Consider the following 19,643-nt stretch of genomic DNA (forward strand, 5'->3'; position numbering starts at 1 on the left):
ACACTTACACGACGTCCCTACATACACACAGTCTACACACTCACACAACTTCCCTACAAATTCACACACAGTCTACATACTCACACAACTTCCCTACAAAAACAGACACAGTCTGCACACTTACACGACGTCCCTACAAACACACACAGTATACACACTCACACAACTTCCCTACAAACATACACACAGTCTACACACTCACACAACATCCCTACAAAAACAGACACAGTCTGCACACTTACACGACGTCCCTACAAACACACACAGTATACACACTCACACAACTTCCCTACAAACATACACACAGTCTACACACTCACACAACGTCCCTACAAACACACACAGTATACACACTCACACAACTTCCCTACAAACATACACACAGTCTACACACTCACACAACATCCCTACAAAAACAGTCACAGTCTGCACACTTACACGACGTCCCTACAAACACACAGTATACACACTCACACAACTTCCCTACAAACATACACACAGTCTACACACTCACACAACTTCCCTACAAATTCACACACAGTCTACATACTCACACAACTTCCCTACAAACATACACACAGTCTACACACTCACACAACATCCCTACAAACACACACAGTATACACACTCACACAAATTCCCTACAAAAACAGACACAGTCTGCACACTTACACAACGTCCCTACAAACATACACAGTATACACACTCACACAACTTCCCTACAAACATACACACAGTCTACACACTCACACAACGTCCCTACAAACACACACAGTATACACACTCACACAACTTCCCTACAAACATACACACAGTCTACACACTCACACAACGTCCCTACAAACTCAGACACAGTATACACTTTCACAACGTCCCTACAAACACACACAGTATACACACTCACGCATCTTCCCTACAAACATACACACAGTCTACACACTCACACAACATCCCTACAAACACACACAGTATACACACTCACACAACTTCCCTACAAATATACACACAGTCTACGCACTCACACAATATCCCTACAAACACACAGTCTACACATTTACACAACGTCCCTACAAACACACACAGTCTACACACTCACATAACTTCCCTACAAACATACACACAGTCTACACACTCACATAACTTCCCTACAAACATACACACAGTCTACACACTCACACAACGTCCCTACAAACACACACAGTCTACACACTCACATAACTTCCCTACAAACATACACACAGTCTACACACTCACACAACGTCCCTAAAAACACAGACACAGTCTACACACTCACACGACGTACCTACAAACATAGACACAGTCTACACACTCACACAACGTCCCTACAAATATACACACAGTCTACGCACTCACACAACATCCCTACAAACACAGACACAGTATACACACTTACACAACATTCCTACAAACACAGACACAGTCTACCCACTCACATGACGTCCCTACAAACACACACACAGTCTACACACTCACACGACATCCCTACAAACACACACACAGTCTACACACTCACACAACGTCCCTACAAACACACACAGTCTACACACACACGGCCATGGAAGTTCGTGGCCTGATTCAACAGTGATATACATACCACACACAAGAGCACTAGGGTTTTAACTGTAGGATCTTTGTCTTTCTAAACGTTTGCCTTTTTTTATATGATTTAGTGGGCAGGAGTGCAATTCCATCCATGGAAAATATTGTATTTAATTTAAATGTAGAACAGCAGAAACACACATTAGCGACCCCAGTTACACACTCTATTAACCCCAGAACTACACATCTTTTACACCAGTTACACATGGTGTTCACACCAACCACTTACACACCGCAGTGACAAGAGTGACACTGGATGGGCTGGAGCCTGTTTGCGGAATGCTGTTCTTCTCTCATTTCTTTCTCTTGTTCGTTTTATTTATGAACGATGTGTTTAATGGACACGGTTGGGTTTAATGTTGTTTAATAAATTAAAATTGAAACATGAAAACAAATCTGTTGTCATTTTGCCTGCAGAAACACACGTGCACCATGTACATACTGCGAATGTCATAATACTACACTGTGTGTCATGGTGGCAGGGCAGGACAGGGCAGGAAAACACAAAAACAGGAGATGACGCAGACATCTACACACAGGACAAGGACTGGACACACACAAAACCAGGCCATGACAAGGTGCTACACACCCACAAAAACTGCATTCGAGGGCAACCTGAGGATAATGACAAAAATCCCTTTTACCATTTGTTAATAACAATATAATAATAATATCACTACATGTAGCATTATTACTACTACTGATAATAACATTATTATTATCAGTATTATTGTAGTATTATTAATATTTTGATGAGACAGGACCGTGTCTGGCCGGCAGGGGGCAGCATTGTCTTTACAGTCGTGATGCTGGTAACTAAAAGTGCAGAAGAAGGGAGGCGGAAGCGGAGACATTCATGGACGGTGGGTCCATCTGACCGCCGGTGACCCAAAAATACGATCCTGACCGCCGCTCGGACCCAAAAATACGATCCGGACCGCCGCTCGGACCCAAAAGTACGATCTTGACCGCCGCTCGGACCCAAAAGTACGATTTTGACCTCCGCTCGGACCCAAAAATACGACCTTGACCGCCGCTCGGACCCAAAAGTACGATTTTGACCTCCGCTCGGACCCAAAAATACGACCTTGACCGCCGCTCGGACCCAAAAGTACGATCTTGACCTCCGCTCGGACCCAAAAGTACGATCTTGACCTCCGCTCGGACCCAAAAGTACGATCTAGACCTCCGCTCGGACCCAAAAGTACGATCTTGACCGCCCCTCGGACCCAAAAGTACGATCTTGACCTCCGCTCGGACCCAAAAGTACGATCTTGACCGCCGCTCGGACCCCGGACTTCAGAACGATTCCGTTACTCTCCAGGATCTTCAGTGAGTATCTTAGTTCCGTCCACAACCAGTCTTTTTCTTTTCGTGTTTCGTCTGCACTTTCTTCAACTCGATTGTGCAGATTAGAATGAGAATAAACTTTTAGAAAAAGTAATTTAGACAAGATGAGAAGAGCTAGTACCAGATGAGACTACCACCACCTTTAAGAAGCAGTTGAAAACCCACTTATTCAAAAAGTATTTCAGACAAATCTAACACTTACACACGCACATGCACACACACTGCACAAAATAAAAAAAAATCTTTGTCTAGCACATCAAGGGGACCTCTGTGGCACCTTGGCGGGTCAGGATTTGAACCGGCAACCTTCTGATTACGGGGCCGTGTCCCTACCCACTAGATGTTATATACATAAAGGGGGATTTTTTTTTAAATATTGAGACACTGGACAGGACATATAGTGAAAGTGAACAGGGACCATTTACACAGAAAACAGCAGGTGCAAACAAGCAGGAATTTGGGGAGCAGTCCACAGTAGTCTCCGGTCCGGACGCGGATCCAGACCGCCCCTCAAACGCCAGTCCATGACGGGATGATAAAAATCTGTAGCGCTTTTATTCCAGGTCCTGTCATCCAATTAGATATTAAGAATCAAATTAATCTTGTTCTGATGAGTACATCAGTACAATTTAAAGCAGTGGTCTAGTTATGATCTGATGACAGGGATTAGGATTTTTTTATATATTTTTTTGTTGGATTAAGATGTATTTGGATTTCTAACTTCTAATACAATCATGGAATCTGTCCAGTATTGATTCATCTGAGCTGGAGTGATTAATCTGTTTGTGCAGATCTGTCGAAAGGATGCGCGTTGTGGTGACTGGAGGCTCAGGCCTGGTGGGAAAAGCGATAGAACACGTGGTGAAGGAGGAGGGAGGAGCGAAGGAGGGAGAGGAGTGGATCTTCCTCTCCTCTAAAGACGCTGATCTAATGTAAGCAGCACACACACACACAGGAACTGTTAGTAGCCTAGCGTGTAACACACTCGCCTATGAACTAGGAGACCCAGGTTCAAACCCCACTTACTACCATCAACGTCAACTTTATTGTCATCTCACCATATACGAGTACACAGAGAGACAAAATTTCGGGGTTTCGGGGATTCACAGGATGCAAAAAGACAAATGACACACAAACATGACAAAGGACATGGTGCACCGACCCATAAAATAGTGCAGGTCGAGACAAACTAGACAAACCAGGCTGACAAGTCGTAATATGAAAATATATCAGTGTGTGGATGTATTTAGTATAAAGTGTATGTGGTATATGATATACTATGATAATTGTTAGAGTTATCAGTCTTATCCAACACTTATAAACCAGAGAGATATGACACGAAGCAGTTGATCTCTTTTTACTTGCAAGGAGAGCGATCAGAGACGATCATGCCTCCAAAAGCTCTGCCGTCTCTTCCGCTTCCTCTCTTTTATTTAATAAAGGGCGGTACATTCATCACAGGATCACACCATATAATCTTATAATTTGCATGTAGGGTTGTCTCTTGGTAGACGCTCCATCGCAAGGTCTCCTTGTTTTCTTACTTCTCTGTGGCTGCAGGCCTCCTCTTATCAAGTCGCAGTCATTCTGTTCTGCAAACAACCTTTAGCCCACCAGTTTCTCATCCAAGAGACTAATGATTAAATATAGTGCGCATATTAAAAAGAATAATACAGTTTAATACATGTGAGATATAAATGTCAAAAAGGTAATAAAAGGTAATTGCATGATAACTTATATACATTTTCCAACAATCAGTGTGTAGATTTATTTAGTATATAGTTTATATGGTATATGATATACTGATAATAATGTCAGTAGTAGTGATATGACAGTATATCAGTGTGTAGATGTATTTAGTATAAAGTGTATATGGTATATGATATACTATCGTAATAATGTCAGTAGTAGTGATATGACAGTATATCAGTGTGTAGATGTATTTAGTATAAAGTGTATGTGGTATATGATATACTTTGATAATAATGTCAGTAGTAGTGATTTGACAGTATATCAGTGTGTAGATGTATTTAGTATATAGTGTATATGGTATATGATATACTGATAATAATGTCAGTAGTAGTGATATGACAGTATATCAGTGTGTTGATGTATTTAGTATATAGTGTATGTGGTATATGATATACTATGGTAATAATGTCAGTAGTAGTGATATGACATTATATCAGTGTGTAGATGTATTTAGTATATAGTGTATATGGTATATGATATACTATGATAATAATGGTAATAGTAGTGATATGACAGTATATCAGTGTGTAGATGTATTTAGTATAAAGTGTATGTGGTATATGATATACTTTGATAATAATGTCAGTAGTAGTGATTTGACAGTATATCTGTGTAGATGTATTTAGTATATAGTGTATATGGTATATGATATACTGATAATAATGTCAGTAGTAGTGATATGACAGTATATCAGTGTGTTGATGTATTTAGTATATAGTGTATGTGGTATATGATATACTATGGTAATAATGTCAGTAGTAGTGATATGACATTATATCAGTGTGTAGATGTATTTAGTATATAGTGTATATGGTATATGATATACTATGATAATAATGGTAATAGTAGTGATATGACAGTATATCAGTGTGTTGATGTATTTAGTATAAAGTGTATGTGGTATATGATATACTATGATAATAATGATAGTATTAGTTAAATGTCACGATATGATGATAATAACACTGTGAGGTGATGAGACAGGACTCTTGACCCTGAGTGTCTCCAGGGGGGCTGTCCCTGTCACTACTGACTGTAAGGCACTCTGGATAAGGACATCTGGCATGATAGGATCATAAACTTCCTGTTCAAAGTGCACACAGACGCTTTTAAAATGAAAATAACATAAAAGCGGGATTTGAGAAACAAATCTCAAATGTCATGAATGTTCTGCTGCCTGTTCTCTGATTGGCTGTCTTCTTCTTCTTGGCTCAGGGATTTTCGGGCAACGCAGGCTTTATTCCAGAGGCTCCAGCCAACACATGTCATTCATCTAGCTGCCATGGTTGGCGGCCTTTTCCGTAATATGAGGCTCAACCTGGACTTCTGGGTAACTGTTTAAGTGTGTGTGTGTGTGTGTGTGTGTCAGATGACCTTTAACCTCATGAGACAGAGGCATCTGAGCTCTCTGTTTTGTCTTAATTTGAGAGAGTGTGTTACCGTGTAATGTCTGCAGTATTGACCTGTGTGTGTGTGTGTGTGTGTGTGTGTTACAGCGTTGTAACATCTACATCAATGACAACGTGCTGCAGGCTGCCCATCACGTCGGTGTTCAGAAGGTCGTCTCCTGCCTGTCCACATGCATTTTCCCCGACAACACAACTTACCCCATCACTGAGAAAATGGTACACACACACACACACACACACACACACACACACACACACGTCCAAACACTTATTTCATCTCAGTTCTCTGTCTCACCCAGATTCATAACGGGCCGCCGCACGATTCCAACTTCGGCTACTCATACGCAAAGCGGATGATTGACGTCAACAACCGGTCAGTTATACTGTTATCATGGTGCAATATTCCCCAAACAATAGTAAGTATCGCATCCGATACACAATTATGATTGTTGTTGCTATGGAGACACGTGTCGCTATTCACAGCTTCTTCTTCCTTCGGCTGCTGCTACTAGCGCCTGGTTCAGACAATCCGGTTTCCCTGCACAGAACGACCGAGCGAGTAAATTAAAAAGAGATCAATTCCTAAAAATAAAACGTCCAAACGCCTCAAGCTCCGCATTCCAGTCAGAAAATGTCCGATTCATTCTTCGCCTCTGCGGCGGTCGGCAGACCATCACCCGCCGCAATAATCAGCCTGTTTCAGCCAGTCAGGCCACAATATGTGGCAGCCCGCAGAGGTCAAAGTTCAACTGAACCCAGTCGCGGAGCGCTGGTGCCAAACACAGCGGTGGGTTTCAGAGCGCGCCGCATTCGGCCTGAAACCGGATTTAACCCGCTGAAAATGGGTCAGTAATTCCGCCACAACCGGATCGGGCCTGTGCCGATAATGAAGGAGAGTCTGACTAGAAATATAAAAATAGAATCCTGCAGCTCCGGCTCCCCTGGCAGTTCGGCACGTGTCGCAGGTCCCACCTCCGGCACAAAACCCGAATTACTTTACAAGGTTGGTTAGACCCACATGGAGACACCGAATAACAAACGGCAGCATTCGGCCCATGTACGCACCGTTATCACATTTAGTATCTACAACAGAGTGAATAAAAGGATGTACCATCTATTCGTTTGTGCAGGAAAACCGGATTGTCTGAACCAGGCGCTAGTAGCAGCAGCCGAAGGAAGAAGAAGATGTGAATAGCGACACGTGTCTCCATAGCAACAACAATCATAATTGTGTCTCGGACGGGATACTTATAGGATACTCCTAGTGAACCGGTGATCTAGTGCCAAATGCCGTAAATGTAAATGTAGTACGTTTTACATCCTGTCGGAGTTTAAGTGGAATAATTAACAGTAAGATAATAAAAGATTAGAATAGTAGAATTTTATTGAATTAGTTATGGAGAGTTAAATAATGTTCTTTTATGCAGCTGGAGATGGAAACCTCACATTTCACTGCATTTCACTGCGTGTCATACCGTGTATGACTCTATTAAAATAAATTAGAAATGTTTTGTTTTGAATTATGATCCTGGGTAAACAGTTAAAATTCACGAAGCTGATAGATAAAGATGAAAAGCGGAATGTGTTCACGCTAAATATCTGCTTAGACCATTTATGCATATCGACCTTTCTGTACATATATGTTTATTGTTGTCATGACCGCAGAAGAATTCTGTAAAATGTGTACTGTACGGTGTATTGGTGCTGTGCGTGATTGTGATTTTGTGATTTCGGGCGTGTCTCGGCGGCGTTCTCCGTGCAGGGCGTACTTCCAGCAGTTCGGTCACCGTTACACGGCTGTCATCCCCACCAACGTCTTTGGTCCCCACGACAACTTCAGCATAGAAGACGGACACGTTCTGCCCGGCCTCATACACAAGACGTACCTCGCGAAAGGTAAGACGCGGATTGCTGGCAGACGTGGAAGGTTATTACCGGACGTGGAAACGGAAACGCGTGTCTGTGTGTGTTAGAGGAGGGCTCGCCTCTCACGGTGTGGGAAGCGGTAACCCGCGGCGACAGTTCATCTACTCGCTGGACCTGGCGCGACTCTTCCTGTGGGTGCTGAGGGAGTACGACGAGGTGGAGCCCATCATCCTCTCAGGTGGAACGCCGGACAGGTGCAGAAAAGAACGCTCTCTTTCGTCCTGACGGAGACGTTTCTCTCCGGGTTCTAGTTGGAGAGGAAGACGAGGTGTCCATTAAAGACGCCGCCGAGGCCGTGACGGAGGCTCTGGACTTCAGAGGAGACATCGTCGTATCCTTCTTCACCAGAACACTGTAATGTCAACACGAAGCACACACAGCAGTAAAATGGTGGCACTTAGACATTGTGTGTGTGTGTGTGTGTTAAGATGTTATGCGTGTGCAAATTGCGCGTGTGTCAGGTTTCACGTCATTAGATTCTAAACCCCACTGACGGCTTGGTAGGTCGTCGAAGGTTAAAACTCGTACTACCGACCACTGAGAAGCGGTTCTGTCTGCAGACGAGTCCAGGTCCGCTGGTTCTCTCCTCGTTTCCACGGATCTCCGGTGTCCCGGGGACTCCACCCATCCTGGAAGAACTAAGGCTGCGCCCAGTCACAAAAGCGGCCGGTGTGGCGCTTAGAAAAGATCTCCGTCACGGAGCAGAATTAGACACCGTGGAAACGTCCGTGGTTGTGGTTGTGGTGTCGTGGTGTGTGGTTATGGTGTTGTGTGGTTGTTGTTGTGTGTGGGTGGTTGTGAGGTTGATGTTGTGTTCCTGACTGGTGTGTCCAGTACGACACGAGTAAAGCAGACGGTCAGTTCAAGAAGACGGCGAGTAACGCAAAACTCTGCAGCTACCTGCCCCGACGTTACCTTCACACCGTTCAAACAGGTACACACACACACACACACTACCCAGCATTATCTTCACACACACACACACACCACACACACACTCTACCCAGCATTACCGTCTCATCTTTCAAAACCACAACAATCATTTCTTTGTTTCTTTCCGCATGCAGCTGTTAAGGAGACGTGTGATTGGTTTGTGAGTAATTACGACTTCGCCCGAAAATGACGTTTCCTCGCGCTGCTCAGGAGGAGGAGCCTCCGCCGGAAATGAAGGGAAGTGACATCACTGCGGTGCGGTGGCGTCTCTGGCTTTTCTCTTGGTCGGGTTCTGTCGGGGGTTCTTTGCTTCTGTCACTCCGCTGCTACGCTGCGTATCGAACTTCTCCGTCAGCTGCAGTGATACGAGAAGTAAGTCAGAGCAGCACGACGTAGCAGCGGACCGGGAGGACCTGGCGGCGGGCCGGGGCTTCGTCTCTGTGCTCCTGAGTTCTGAACACTAATAAAAGTGACTTGTTCTCACACTCACACACACATCTCCGTTTCTGAAGCCAAATAAAGTGGTTGTGCGGGTGACCATGTTCACATCGTTCTTTTTTCTCTATTGGACAAAACTACTTTTTAAAGTACTGACGCTGGACGCTTGTTTTTGAGTTGTACGCTGTTCACATGGTCTCTTTTTTAGTCCAGCTGTTCCTCTGGGTTCCGTTCTCTTCATATTATTCTGCTGTCACAGCTGCTTTTCTGCATTTTACACCCGTAAATAAACATGCATACACGTCCTAACGCTGACATTTCAACTCCGGCCGGGTAAATGGTATTAACCCAGGTTACAGTTCGGTGATGGAGGGCCCTGGATAAATGCACACACACCTCACCTCACACACTGTATGGCTGTATATAAATAAATCTTACTTTGAATAAGAATGGACTGGGACTTTTATTTTGAAACCGGGTGAATTCGGGTTCTTCTTCCGGGCCGCGCCACCGACTCGTGGGTTAAACTCGGAGCGCCGCTGCGGGTTTTTTTTTTTTTTTTGCGGACCGAAGACGCAGGAGCCGTAAGTGTCGCGGCGGTGACGGGACGTTTCATCGGGAGCGTCTGCGTCCACCGGGTGGCCGCTGGCGGCACCGAGTCTCCGGTGTTCAGCACTTTAATTCACCGGAGATCCGTCAGCGCTGACGCGCCCCCGGCGGCGACGGCGGGAACTGCAGGCCAGACGCCCTCTAGCGGCAGAGAGCGGAACATTTTTTTAAAAGTAGTAATAATGTTAATTAATTTTATATTTAGAGCTCTTATCCAGAGCGACTTTCAATCAGTGGTACAGGGACAGTCCCCCCTGGAGACACTCAGGGTTAAGCGTCTTGCTCAGGGACACGATGGTAGTAAGTGGGATTTGAACCTGGGTCTTCTGGTTCATAGGCAAGTGTGTTACCCGCTAGGCTACTACCACCCTAGTAATATTAATTAAGGCTCACATGAAGCCAGTTCTTCACCCCGAGACGTGGTGTGTAGTGATTGGGACCTGGCCACCCTGAGTAACAGGAGAGTGAGTTTGTTGGTTGTGTGTCTCTGTCTTCAGTCTCTGATGGAGTGCGAGCTGTCGCAAGCTGAAGGTGGGGTTTGTCGGCGCAGGGAACATGGCGTATGCCCGTGGCGGAGGGTCTGCCTGAAGTCAGGTGTGAATCTGAGCGGGAAGGAAATATAGAATGCACACAAGTAATAAAGCCGGACACCAACACGGACAGCTCCGTGTGTGCATGAAGTAATCCAGGGACGTGGAGTATTATAGTGTGTGTGTGTGTGTGTGTGTGTGTTGCAGGCGACATCTCTGCTGATAACGTCACTGTGAGCGCGCCATCGGACAGAAATCTCCCCGGTTTCAGGTGCTTCTTCCTCTGCATTTTGCGTGTGTGTAAATGCAGCATGCGTTGAACTAACTGTGTGTGTGTGCGCGCGTGTGTGTTTCTGCACGCAGGCGTTGGGGGCGCGTGTGTTCACACTCCAACACCGAGGTGGCGTGTGCGTCGCGGCCTGCTCTTCATCGCCGTTGAAGCCCCACCTGGTCCCCACGGTGCTCGGGCAGATCTCCCCGCACGTCACCCGGCAGCACGTCGTCGTCTCCGTGCAGCAGGCGTCACCCTGCGACCCTGGAGGATGGTGACGTTCGCAGGAACAGCCGTTTTGCACGCCGCTGTTTAGTGAAGAGAACGTGGGTGGGGCTCCTGTTGTACTCAGATCGCCAGCGTCCGGCTGTGACCTTTGACCCTTGCCCCCCGTGAAAGTCCCAGGCTGTCCGTCCTGTGGTTTGGAGATGAGACGGGGTGTCTGGTTACCGCGGGTCGCGCTGACTCTGCATTTAATACAGCACCCACGGCGACAAGGCTGCACGTTGACCAGAAAAGCATGTGAATGAATAACTTTATTAAGGAAAACATCCTTCTTTTGAAATAAAAGTGTGTGTGTGGTGTGTGGTCTGCACAGCTGTTGCCGGATTGGAGTGGGTGTTGTGCGCCTGATGCCCAACTTGCCCTGTGTGCTGCAAGAGGGGGCGCTTGCTATTGGCCCGTGGCAGCGGGGCGGGTCCGGGGGTGGAGTCACTGCTTCTGAAGCGGCCTGCTCGCTCCGTGCGGATTGGTGGAGGCGGGGTCCCGAGGGCTGGATCGACGCCCACAAGGGCCATGAGCGGCAGCGGCGTGGCGTTCGTAAGTGGCCAATCGGAGTACGCCTGTGCGGGCCCAGCGGTTTTTCTGGATGCTGCAGGGCCCGCCAGGAGGAAGTCCTGGACCGGAACGTTCCGCAGGCCGACGGCTTGAGCTGTGCGTGTGTCTCCAGGTGTATCTGTTTGCTGAAAGCACCTGGCCGACGGTGGGTGAAAGATGGGGATTCCGGCCGCTCTCGCGCAACGCATTGCAGCTCAGACTCTCCTGGTGAGAGAAAAAACGAATAATTTATGAAAATTAAAATAAATTATTTTGTAAAAATGTGGTTCTTCCTTTGGGCAGATTATATATTTGCTGGCATCAAGTATCAATACATCAATAGAACTTACATTTACACAAATGTCCTACAGTCAGAGACACTCAGGATGGCGGGGCAGTGGTGGCCTAGCGGTTAAGGAAGCGGCCCCGTAATCAGAAGGTTGCCGGTTCGAATCCCGATCCGCCAAGGTGCCACTGAGCAAAGCACCGTCCCCGCACACTGCTCCCCGGGCGCCTGTCATGGTGCCCACTGCTCACTCAGGGTGATGGTTAAATGGAGAGGACACATTTCGTTTGTGTCAGCGTGTGCTGTGCTGCTGTGTATCACAATGACAATCACTTCACTTCAGTGTCCTGCTCAGGGACACATTTTTACATTTATGGCGTTTACCAGACGCCCTTATCCAGAGCGTCTTACAGTCAGTAGTACAGGGACGGTCCCCCCCTGGAGACACTCAGGGTTAAGTGTCCTGCTCAGGGACACGATGGTAGTAAGTGGGGTTTGGTGAGCGTGTTACCCGCCAGGCTACAAACGCCCAATTTGAAGATGAACAGAATTCAGTCATTTATATTTATAATTACATTTTATTTCTGTTCTGCAGTGTATGAAATGTCGCGTTATTGTTGATGTCGTTATGAATGCTAATGAACTTATTCCCCCGCGTCTCCCAGGGGCGGGCCTGATGCTGAGGGATTGTGGGAAGCCGGCGTCCGTGCTGCGCGCCGAGGTGTGCACCCCAGGCGGGACCACCATCCACGGCCTCCACGCCCTGGAGAAGGGCGGAGTCCGAGCCGCGGTGATGTCGGCTGTGGAGGCGGCGACGGAGAGGGCGAGGGAGCTGGGGCGGAAGTGAGGGGCGGACCACGCCCTGGAGGAGGGCGGAGTCCGAGCCGCGGTGATGTCGGCTGTGGAGGCGGCGAGGGAGCTGGGGCGGAAGTGAGGGGCGGACCACGCCTGGAGGAGGGCGGAGTCCGAGCCGCGGTGATGTCAGCTGTGGAGGCGGCGAGGGAGAGGGCGAGGGAGCTGGGGCGGAAGTGAGGGGCGGACCGTTTGTTGCTTGTTGTTGTCTGATTGTGATTATGTATATAATATAAATAAATAAAATCTTCCAGATGTGGTTCTACTCTTCCGTCTCTACACCGTTTATTCATTTCTCTACACGAGTCACGCTGCACAAAAACGTTCTGTTCAGAACGGTAGGAGGGGCATCTACTACATTTTATGCACCTGCAATAATATTTCTGTGCAATATTTCTATATATGGACAGAATTTACCTGACACAGCACATATTTTGGATGTGTTCGTTTATTTTGTTCCACTCTTTGCATTTTATTATGGATAAATGTATAGTCCACTGTATCACAGAGCCCCCCTGTTAGACATAGTGTTAAATTCACCCTAGTTAGGCTGTCCTAGTTAGGGTACCGGGCCACTGTAGCCCCAATATACCACTATAACCACATATTTCAGTATCGGTCGTACAGTGCAACCGTCTGCCGCTGCTTCTGTTAGTTTTTCTCCGAGACACGAAATCAAGCGTCCAGACTACTGGCAGACCCCAGTGAAGAGACCAGCAGATAAATCCTGGTTCCTGACAACTGCTTTACAAGGACATACCATGAAACAAACCAGAGGGTCACCACAGCCACCACCACCGTTACAACTACAGCTCCAGGGATCTTCAAATGGACCAGTAACATCATTATGTAATGTACACCATGACACTGGCCTAAAACCTACTCTGCACTGTCCAGTACCTCCAAACATGGACAGATGCTCTACACTACACTGGACTTCTCCACCAGGCTCACTCTACCCTGGAAGGACATTCCTCTCTCTAGCACTCCTTCCCAACGTTCCTTCCCACCTTTTTTTTGTTTGTTTTTTTGTGTGGAGTTTTTCCTTGTTTGCAGAAGGGTAAAGTGTGGGGGGGTCAACTGCAGGACCTGTCAAAGCCCATTGAGACGTACTGTATGTGATTATGAGCTTTATAAGAAATAAATGCTGCTGTTGCTTTTTTGCTGTGCTCTACTGGATTGAACAAAACAAAACATTTGTTGAGACGTACAATGATACAACTTATAAAAGCATCTTGTATCTTGTGCATTCAACAAAAACCCGAATAAAATAAAGCTTTTTAAATAATGCGTAATAAAAAGAGACCCCGCCCACTCTCCCCGTGGATGTCCGGCCTGGTGAGGATGCGCGCATGCGCAGTGCACCGCAGCATCACGGCGCAGATTCTCCGGTTCCGGTCCTCTTCCGGTGGGCCAGCAGACCGCCATTCAGACGCCGCCGCAGGACACGGGAGAGGTGAGTTCGCGGTTCGTTCAGCACAGGAGCCGAGCATGGCGCCGACTCATTTATCAAAATCCAGCGAATCATCCCGCTTTTTATTCCACGTTCTGGGGTGACAGTGGGTTGTTTTTACGCGGTAAATGTGAACCAGTGTCCGGTCCTGTCGTTTTCCTCCCTGCGTCATTTCCGCTGGGAGATTAAATCTCTGCTTGTGCTGCTGCTTCCTCCTCCTGTCAGATGGTTTCTCTGAAGGCCTCCCGCTCGGACGTGGACCAGCAGAGCTCCGCCCCGCTGGAGGAGGGGCTGTGGGCGGGGCTGAGGGCGGGGCTGCGCTGGGAGTGTGGCCAGGTGTGGTTCGAGCGCGGCGTGTATGAGCGCGCAGAGAGCCGCTTCCACGCCCACGGGCAGAAGGTGATGGGTTGCCATGGCAACCAGGAGGAGCGGCCCACCACGCTACGGCCGGCGAGCGCCGGGTCACCCGTCCGCCCGTCCGCCCCGGGCTCGGACCAAAGCACTCCGCTGGACGAAGGCTACCTGTCCCTCACGCCCACGCCCCCCCGCCGCCGTACCCCCCAATAAACGGCCTGCCCCGCCTCCCGGCGCAGCTGCTGGGGGTGTGGCTGCAGAAGCCGCTGTACGACTGGGCGGAGAAATCGTTCTACGAGAACCTCAGCAGCCGAGCCACTCCCCCGGTCACTGCCAGCCAATCAAAACGCGAGAACGCCGGGCGAGGACGGTGCCAAGGCGCCTCCGAATCCTCGCAAAGTCCCAGAATCCCCAAGAACGAGTAAGAAAAAGACTTCACGGCCCACAACTTCTGCTGTGAGAGTGTTCGTGTGTTTTCTGTTCATAAAGTTTCCACGTGCGCGTGTGTAGGACGTCCAAGGCGAACGTCCTCGCTAATGAACGTGTGTGGCTGGATAAAGTTCGTTACGACGAGGCGGAGCGACTGTTCTACGAAAGGAAGACTGGATTACAGTCGGAGGTAAAACTCACACATTACCTACATTTACATTTACAGCATTTACCAGGCGCCTTATCCAGAGGAACTTACAGTCAGTAGTTACGGGGACAGTCCCCCCCCGGAGACACTCAGGGTTAAGTGTCTTGCTCAGGGACACAATGGTAGTAAGGGGGATTTGAACCCGGGTCTTCTGGTTCATAGCGAGTGTGTTACCTGCTAGGCTGATGCCAGCCTTACCTGTGCTCCGTGATGCAGTGTCCCCTGCTTATTCCGCGCTGTCCTGTCTGCAGGACTCGGGTGCAAACAGCATCTTGGAAGACATCGCGAGAGCCCGCGAGAACATCCAGAAGTCCCTCGCAGGCGTAAGTACGCGCGCAGCGTCAGGCACAGGAAGTGACAGGCGTGCGTTCCCGTGACCGCTGTAACGATGCTCCTCCCACAGCTGAAGACCAGGACGCGCTCCCCTGGCGGGACGTCCACACCCTCCGTCTCCCGTAACGCCCCGCGGGTCAGTGTGACAGAACGATCCTCGTACTTCACAGACTGTTACTTCCATAACGTTCTAATCCTGCCTGTGTGTGTGTGTGTGTGTGTGTGTGTGTGTGTTTGCAGAATGCTGGATGTCCTGCCGTGGATCAGGGGGACCTCCGCGCACGTGTGACCAGGCTGGAGCTTGAAAACCAGAACTTGTGTAAAGGTGTGTGTGCATTTCATGTTCACCTGACGCTCCAGCTCTCCTTGAGCCACGCCCCTCGTCACGCCCCCCTGTACAGATCTGGTGACGGTCGTACATCATGAACTTTTAACTCTGCGCGCACATACACACACACAGCGTAGGGTGTCTGTCATGTTTATATAATTATTTCTGTATGTGTGTGTGTGTGTGTGTGTGTGTGTTTCAGTCATCTGTGAGCTGCGCTCTGCATTCTGTCAACTGGAACTCAGAGTTTCAGTCTTGGAGAAGAAGCCAACAACAAACCCTACAGTGAGTGTACACACACACACACACACACACACTCTCATATATTGTTGATGTGTCAGCTTTGACCCTTGACCTTTCAGACGGAAACCCTACCACACACGGCGGTAACAGCTGCAGTAGATGATGATGATGATGATGTGGACCTGTTCGGCAGCGATGAGGAAGATGCAGAGGCCGAGCGAATCAGAGAGCAGCGCGTGAAGGAGTACGCCGAGAGGAAGGCCAAAAAACACGCCGTCGTCGCCAAATCCTCCATCTTGCTGGATGTTAAACCGGTACGTGAAGACGAGCCACGCCCACAAGGGTCCAAAACACGCCAACCGTTCACAATGAGCTGCTGATTAGATGATCGGATGAACCAAACCAGTAAAATTCGTCCATGAAAACGTACATTTATTTAAAAAGTATACGTTACTAGATCCTTATTGTAACTAGATTGTCATTTTCAGCACTTGAATGTGGTTTGTTTGATGAAGGTGTGTGTCCTCGCCCCGACAGTGGGACGACGAGACGGACATGGCGCGGCTGGAGGAGTGTGTGCGCTCGGTGCGGGCGGACGGGCTGCTGTGGGGGACGTCCAGGCTGCTTCCCGTCGGTTACGGCATCCGGAAGCTGCAGATTCAGTGTGTCGTCGAGGACGATAAGGTGGGAACAGACCTGCTGGAGGAGGAGATCAGCAGGTTCGAGGACTACGTGAGTGTAAACATATCACACGCGACACACACACACACATACACACACACGACACCATAAGAAAACGAATCATTTGTTCTCCTCACCCCTCAGTCTTATGTGTGTTCATGATGTTTTTACAGGTCCAGAGTGTGGATGTGGCCGCTTTTAACAAGATCTGAGACGCACACGCGGTCACAAACCGCCTTCACGCTGGTTATATGAATAAAAGAGTGACAACAAAACACCCGGTCTGGTGTGTACGTTTGTAAGCTCCTGATGCTCACCACACTACACCAGCAATATGAACACGACCAGCTATCCATCTTCCAGAATCAATTCTCCTGGTGGTCATCCCAATTAAAGGAAAATCCAAGAAGGACGTTCCGTGTTCTTAAGAAAACCCCCATTTTCAAGCAATATCAGAGAGAATCAGGATGAATGTCAGACAAGGTATGAAAACCTTAGATATTTCGGAATAAACGTAAGAGTGACCGTCATAATGTTAAGATATTTGCAGCTGATTCAGAGCACACGTGGCTTTGTGTGGATAAAATTCACATCGTGGAAGGTTTCTGCCAGATAAATGAGATTAAGAAAGCAGCTGCTAACATACAGAGCAGCAAACGGGTATTTGAAGCTGCTGTTGCCTCTGGAGTCCTTCGAATGTGAAGGTGTAGGATCTGCCAGAAGCTTGCAGTCAGGCATAAACCTTCTTTTCAGCCACCGCTAACCAATCTTCCCCATCAGGATCAGCTGCAGTGGCCCCAGAAAACACGGAGACTCGTGTTCACTGATGAGTGCTTTACAACTCTAGATGGTTCAGATGGGTGGAGTGATGGATGGTCAGCAAGGAGGTGATCTAGCCATATTCTGGGCCAAAATCGTGGGGGCAGAGCTGGTTGGTCCGTTTATGGTCCGTGAAGATGTGAAAATAACCTCTGAACAATATGGACTGAGCACATTGACCACTTTCTTACATGGTACAATGATTTGTTTCTGTGACAAAATCATCTTCATGCATAACAATGCATCATCTCATGCATCACCTCTGCATCATTGTCCCCATGGAACTCATGGTATTGAGAAAAAACATCTGTCAGGGTAAGAGGCAGTTCACATCCAACCAGGGACACTCCTCCTGGAAAGGGACACAATGGTAGATTATAACTAGAAGCCAAAATTCCAGGGGAAATTTTGATGGGTCTGTCCGGGCATTGGTCACAGCCGCGGGCATGTAATTTGTAAAATGGGAATTCTTTAATGTGGTACTGCAGTATCACTTCAAAGAAGTTTTTTTTTACAAATGCTACCAATGCTAAAACTAGCGATCAATACATTCCAATGGGAAATGACCCTGTTTCAGCGTTAATAGCTCGGCCAGGCCCAGTCCGATCGCTTATAAAAGTAATAGCACACCTCACGCAACAAAGCTCTAATTTTTGATATATAACACGCGGGTGTGCGTGCTTCGGTACGACCCGCATTAATTGCCGAAAAAAGGCTGAAATAATAAATAATAAATAAATAAACTTTTTTCGCGCATTTACACTTTTTTGTTTTCCCAAATTTGTGCATGATCCGTAAGTCAGACGGCGATAAACCATACGTCAAATCGTCGGCCTTGGCGAGATCTACGAGACGACATCAATATCTTCTTTGTATGTCAAACCGTCTGGACGCAAACTCCAAAAAAGTCCAATTTTGGGCTAGAATAATAAACGCGTTCCGAAAACGCTTTTTGGCTAATTGCGCGCGGACCGTAAATCTGGCCGAGCCGAGCCATACGTCAAACCGTGCGTAACGACAAGCCGCACGATTTGATACGAGAGTCGTGTGTGTGCTGTGAAGCGTTTCATCGCAAATTCTTGGAAACCAGATTTTTTCACACTTTTAATGTTTTGGTCGCGATTTGTGGCCCTCCTGTAATCCCCAAAGAAGCAACCAATACGTCAGTGTGTGTGGAGAGGTCAGGCCTTCGGCCTGACCTCTCCGTTTTTTTTGTGCGTCTCACGGCCTTAACGTGGCAGCCACAAATGCGAGACATGGCCTTTTTGGCCTTCTTCCCTATTTCTCATGTTTTCCTGACCACTGTTGGCGGTAGCAACACATCCAATATGTCAGATCGTGTGTCTCGGCGAGGCCTTCGGCCTCGCCTCGACTCCCGTGTCTCTAGCTTTTATGGCTGGTCACAGGGAGCTGAAAACCTCTTCCTCTGCGCAACAGTAAACCGCACTTTTTACGCTTTGAACCCGATTTGTGGGCGGGCCGTGCGACCTACCAAAACAAAAAATATATCATCGTGTGCGGAGTGGTCAGGCCTTCGGCCTGACCACTCCGTTGTTTCTGTGCGTTTCACGGTCTTATCGTGGCGGCCTTGGACGTAAGACGTGTCCTTTTATTGCCTTTTTCCCGGTTTTCCGGCTTTTCCCGGGTTTTCCAAACCCCCGTTGGTGCCACCGACTCGTCCCATACGTCGGATCGTAAGACTCGGCGAGGCCTTCGGCCTCGCCTCGATTTTCGGGTCGCTAGCTTCAACGGTTTGCCTCGGGGAGCCAAAAACGCGTTCCCGGCACGATGGTAAACGGTACTTTTTACACGTTTTAACACGATTTGTGGCCGGGCCGTACGACCTACCAAAACAAAAAATATATCATCGTGTGCGGAGTGGTCAGGCCTTTGGCCTGACCACTCCGTTGTTTCTTTACGTTTGACGGTCTTCGCGTGGCGGTCTTTAACGTGAGACATGTTCTTTTTTGCCATTCATAGCACAATAATAAATGGTCTGTCTT

At 47.9% G+C, this 19,643-nt stretch overlaps 1 protein-coding gene and 2 pseudogenes across 1 annotated transcript; all 3 read left to right on the forward strand.

The window, feature by feature from the left end:
• The first annotated feature begins 1,948 nt into the window (after positions 1 to 1,948).
• On the forward strand, positions 1,949 to 9,510 carry LOC114781177 (GDP-L-fucose synthase-like; annotated as a pseudogene).
• Positions 9,511 to 10,599: 1,089 nt separating this feature from the next.
• Positions 10,600 to 12,787, forward strand: LOC114781178 (pyrroline-5-carboxylate reductase 3-like). Its single transcript, XM_028967907.1, has 4 exons — positions 10,600 to 10,626; positions 10,931 to 11,112; positions 11,437 to 11,657; positions 12,606 to 12,787. The coding sequence occupies exons 1-4, from the start codon at positions 10,600 to 10,602 to the stop codon at positions 12,785 to 12,787; spliced, it is 612 nt and encodes a 203-aa protein (XP_028823740.1).
• Positions 12,788 to 14,164: 1,377 nt separating this feature from the next.
• Positions 14,165 to 17,069, forward strand: LOC114781128 (elongation factor 1-delta-like; annotated as a pseudogene).
• Positions 17,070 to 19,643: the final 2,574 nt, after the last annotated feature.

Source organism: Denticeps clupeoides, unplaced genomic scaffold, assembly GCF_900700375.1.
Source record: "Denticeps clupeoides unplaced genomic scaffold, fDenClu1.1, whole genome shotgun sequence".
Classification (NCBI taxonomy): Eukaryota; Metazoa; Chordata; class Actinopteri; order Clupeiformes; family Denticipitidae; genus Denticeps; species Denticeps clupeoides.